Source organism: Pygoscelis adeliae, unplaced genomic scaffold (genome assembly GCF_000699105.1).
Source record: "Pygoscelis adeliae isolate BGI_AS28 unplaced genomic scaffold, ASM69910v1 Scaffold77, whole genome shotgun sequence".
NCBI classification, from domain to species: domain Eukaryota; kingdom Metazoa; phylum Chordata; class Aves; order Sphenisciformes; family Spheniscidae; genus Pygoscelis; species Pygoscelis adeliae.
The window spans coordinates 4,801,391-4,806,333 of NW_008825216.1; the positions used below are offsets into that span (position 1 = coordinate 4,801,391).

At 41.8% G+C, this 4,943-nt stretch overlaps 2 protein-coding genes across 2 annotated transcripts in view; both read left to right on the top strand.

The window, feature by feature from the left end:
- Nucleotides 1-4,368, top strand: part of EXOC8 (exocyst complex component 8) — a gene marked incomplete at its 5' end in the record, with an annotated part of 5,491 nt that extends 1,123 nt beyond the window's left edge. The window contains one exon of the mRNA XM_009329232.1: nt 640-4,368. Within this exon, the coding sequence (XP_009327507.1) occupies nt 640-1,248 (609 nt within the window). The remainder of the gene's footprint in view (nt 1-639) is intronic.
- The window catches only part of RHOU (ras homolog family member U), a 34,958-nt gene continuing 31,427 nt past the window's right edge, over nt 1,413-4,943 (top strand). Inside the window, exon 1 of the mRNA XM_009329233.1 lies at nt 1,413-1,435. Within this exon, the coding sequence (XP_009327508.1) occupies nt 1,413-1,435 (23 nt within the window). The remainder of the gene's footprint in view (nt 1,436-4,943) is intronic.

Genomic DNA, 4,943 nt, shown 5'->3' on the forward strand with positions numbered 1-4,943 from the left:
GTGGTGTGACATGATGGCCAAACCAAAGGCTGCAAAGCTTGTAAATCCTCTTTTCTAACCCTAGGTTAGTTGTTGACTCTTGAGTGGGTCTCCGAAGAGGTTTCCTGCATTGAAAGGTTAATGGGGGGTTGGTTTGGTTTTTTTCAGTTTAACAGGGGAAAGCATTCAGATGAAAGTACACAGCAAGAAAAACCCTGCCTTTATCAGAAATGCAAAATGTGTTTCTTCTAAATTGCCTTTAATCAGTAGGAGGTCCTAAAATTTACATAAGCTACATCTGAATGATGAGTATTTTGAAGACTTTTTGTTTGTTTTCCAAGCCTGTCCTGGGCTACATTTCCATAATTTTTTGCAAGACTAACTTTCTCAGGTTATGGTTTCTTTCAGCTGCTAATTTGGGGGAGGAGCAAAGTGTGTCTGGGGGGGCTATAATGTAATTGTCCAGAGTGTTTTTGAAAGGCAGGGTTTATCTTTCAGTTATTAATTTCTCATTAATAAGGAATTTCTTAGAGCAGGTGAAATAAGCGGTGTACGACTAACGCTTCCCCGTTTTCTGAGAATGATAGATTCTGGAAATGTGTAAGATGTAAAGGGGGCCCGCACACTAGTAACACCCTTCGCTTTTTGTTAATATCCAAGGTAGCTAAAGAGCACTGCAAGCAGCTTAGCGAGATTGGACTGGACCTCACCTTCATCATTCATGCCCTTCTGGTAAAGGATATCAAAGGTGCTTTACAGAGCTACAAGGATATCATCATTGAGGCCACCAAGCACCGCAACTCTGAGGAGATGTGGAGGAGGATGAACCTAATGACTCCAGAGGCGCTGGGGAAACTCAGGGAGGAGATGAGGGGCTGCGGGGTAGGCAATTTTGACCAATACACGGGTGATGACTGCTGGGTCAACCTTAGCTATACTGTAGTAGCTTTCACTAAGCAGACTATGGCCTTCTTGGAGGAAGCGTTGAAGCTTTACTTTCCAGAGCTGCATATGGTTCTTTTGGAGAGTCTTGTGGAAATCATCCTGGTGGCTGTCCAGCATGTTGATTACAGTTTACGGTGTGAACAGGACCCTGAGAAAAAAGCATTCATTAGGCAGAATGCATCCTTCCTGTATGAAACTGTCCTTCCTGTTGTGGAAAAAAGATTTGAGGAAGGAGTTGGAAAGCCAGCCAAGCAGCTACAGGATCTGAGAAATGCTTCAAGATTGATGCGTGTAAATCCGGAAAGTACCACCTCTGTGGTGTGAAGTGACCTAACTGTTCTTATGAACGGAGCGTGAAAGCACTTACTGAAAATGTTGTACATTGAATATGAGAGCTAAATGGTTTTTCTGAGTCCCTGAAAAATGCAGAAATCTAACTGCTGCATTCCAGAAGCTGAAGACTTACAATCAAAGCCTGCAAGGGTGCAATGCTTTGCTTGGTGGATGGCGGGTAGGAGACCGAGAAGTAAGGTCGAGGTCACGTGTCATTGGACAGCATATCCTGTAAGAATGGCTTGTGTAGCGTTTGTGGCTTGGGAAATACTATAATATACATTTTTTGGCCAAATGTTTGTGAAAGTCTTAAATATACGCACACCACACGGCAGGAAAAGATCACTTCTCATCACGTCACTGTAGGAATTCTTTTTTAAGGCAGTGTTCTGGTAGGAGGGGAAGTGCTGAAACGCTTCCAAGGTGTGGTATTCGGTGAGGCACGTCCACCATCCAGATGTGACTCAGCACTGCAGATAAACAGCATGGATTTGCACAGTCTGATTTGTTTGGTAGCAGTGCAGACTCTTCAGTTTCTCCAACATTCAAATGCTCTTCATTCATTTCAGAGGCAGATCTAAATTAAAAATGTCTTTTGTACAGGTTTTTGTGTTTGGGTGAAGGGGCTTTTTCTATTTAATAAGCTGGCCTGTCGGCTTAAATTACAGCTCTCTGAAAACAAACCTTCTGCTGTCAGAAACATTTGTTCCCTTCAGCGAAGAAGTGAGAATAACTTTCTTCCCTTCCCCTTTGTGTTCCCCTTTCTTGTTTTCTTATGGACTTCATTGGGGTCAAGTCCATTGGATGAAGTATGCGCTCTTGCTTGAGGTGCTGTCATAAATGCATGATGGGCCATTACCTACTGGTAGAAACCATAGTGGGAGGCATAAATGCTCTTGAGATGTGCAGGGCAGGGAGAGGGTCTGAAGGTACTGTTTCGTCTGGAAGAAACAGAATGCTAGTTTTGCTGTACAGAAGCAGCACAAGGTGAAGAGACTGGGTGTGAGGCTTTTTGTAAATGATGCGATCTTCAAAATACGCACTCTGTCTCTCCTGCAAATATTAGTGTCGTTTCCTGTAATACAGCAATAACCAAGAAGAACTATCTTTTTTGCAGAAAACACAAGGACTGTATTTGGTTGGGAACTCTAATGTGGATGGGGGAAGTTTATGCAAACGCTCGTTTGTTTGGATTGAAGGTGATGGCTGTCTCGTTCAGTACGTGTCTCTGGATATAAAATAAGCCAAGTCTTGTGAAAAGGCTGGCTTTAGAAAGCTGTCAGCATCATCTTCTAAGCTGTGTAAACTTCTTCCCCTTTAGTGCAGACTTTCTTAATTGTGAGAAAATCATGTCGCAGCTAAGTAACCTTGTATTAGACTCTCGATAAGTGTTCTTAACTGGAATAATTGAGTATCCTATTCCTCTTGCGCTTTCAAATGAAAGCTTTTGCAGTTTGTATCATGGTAATGAATGCCTTGTGACTGCCTGAACAAACAAAAGATATCGCTAGTAAAATGTTCTGCATAACTGCTTATACTGGAGCTTCTTCATTTCTCCCTGTTTTCACAGCGCTGGTTCAATGCAGTTTTCACTTTAGTGGCTATTTTTCTTTCTCTCATCTCTTTGGATGCCTTTTGAACTGTCAGATTTTGCAAAGCATCCTACTGTCTCTGCTCACTCGCTCACCAGTGTTTGAGCCTTTTGCTAGCAAATCACAGAAAAAAAATGTACAAAATGGTTTTAAAGGGTGACTCGGTGCTCTTAGCTAAAACTGATTGAAAACCACTGAAATAGCTATAGTTTTATTTTAAGGTACAGGGACAGTGAGAGTTAGAACTTGTGTGAACATGTTAACAGCTGTGCGGCTCTCTCTTGGAGATATTTACTAGTGAACTATCTTTGATACCAGAACCTGGTGAAGTATATCGAAGTAATATATTCTCTCATCTGTTCAAAGTGGGCAAAGGTAGCAACCTGGCCTTACTTAATTTGAGAAGTATTTTCAAGTGGATTATAAGTGAGAGCTCTCCATGATGACGGGTATTTTGGAGGAGAGGGAGAAGGGAGGGCTTTTTTTCTCCGAAGGCAGGTGTATTTTACTGTTTTCTTTACAGCAGAAGAAAGCGCCTTGTGAGCACAGAATAAGTACAGACAAGCCTTATGTAACTTTTTTTTTTTTTTTCTGTGCAAGAGAAGGGTAAGCTGTGGAACTGCTGTTCAAGACTGGTTATTGTGATGCTTGAGGATTTTGTGTAAGAAGCTGAATCGCAGTTTCCCGATTCCCAGCTCTGGCATAAGACTGAATAGGAGGAGAGCCCTATTCATGCTTCTATTGCAAGCTGGTGTAGCACATCTTGCCCTCCTCAGAGGATGAAATGTAGAATGTAATTCTGCCATGTGCTCTGTTATGCCTCTGTCACCGCTCCCTTCATCAATCTATTTACGGCACGCACGGCCTACTGATTTTGTCTCTGCTGTCATCCATAGAGCAGTGGGCTTATGTGGATGTTGGTTTTAATGGATCAGGGAATCTGGCCTTTCCTTCGGGTGATCAAATATCATGTTCGTGTGCCTCTCACAATTCAGACACGCCTGTGGATTTGTATAAACTGCTGTAGGTAGCATTGATATTTTGTAACCTGTGAATCTATTCAAGTCATAATAAAAGAAGAACAATGACTTAAAGAAAATGGTGTGCAATTAAATTAAACACGCTTTGTATGTTAATTCAGTTAACAGAAGAAGTCAACATATGCTGAGAGTCCTGGTTTAATAAATTTCAGATTTGCAGATGGTAAATTGGAATGGCACTTTTCTTTTCCTGAGCTGTACACTTGTGGGAATAGTGTTGTTCAAGCTGGGATTTGCAGTAACTACTGAATAATACGATAGCAGTTTTGTTGATTTGGGGAAGAACTAGTTGTATTTTTTTTGCTTTGAGACAACTGCATATAAAATCTGGTTTCCTTTAGCTCCTGTGACAAAATTGTGATGTGTAAAATGACGATTTTTTTTTTTTAATTAAGATGAATTTATGTATTAGAATTTAATGCAATAACTTCTCTGAGCAGTGAGGACCATGTATTAAAACTTTTGGACATACAACACTAGTGGTGTATTTCTGGTTTTATTATATCGCCATCAGAAAGGGGATGTTGGTTCAAAGTTCAAGAACACTAATAAATTTCCAGTGAAGTCAAGGAGCTTCAGGTCAGTCGTTTGTGAGGGAGATGTCAGCGGCAGCGAGGTGATGAAAGCCAAATGATGTCACTTCAATTACATTCTTACGAAGTCAGCGTGTGGCTTAATAAGGTGAAGTTTGAAGAAAATGTTTCTCCACATTCTATCTGACTCAAATTGAGGAGAGGCTGTACTCCGGTCTGATGGGACTTTGGGTAGATATGTGAGGCCTTATCAACACCAGGGCAGCGCAATGCTATAGGGTTTGTTATCTTCCAGAGATTATTTTGTCACCGGAGTCCCTTCGTACTTAACTTGAATGCTGAATGTGCAGTACAGTCCATCTCCTCGCTAGGTGGAGTTTTGTCCGTTGAAACCTCAGTACGCCCTGGGCAGGCACAGGCATTGAATCTGTGCTACCTCGCAGCGTGGCTTGGGATGGTTTTGTAGCACGCTAGGGAATGAAGATGCTGCACCGAACGATTCAGATGTTAGGGTCAACTCT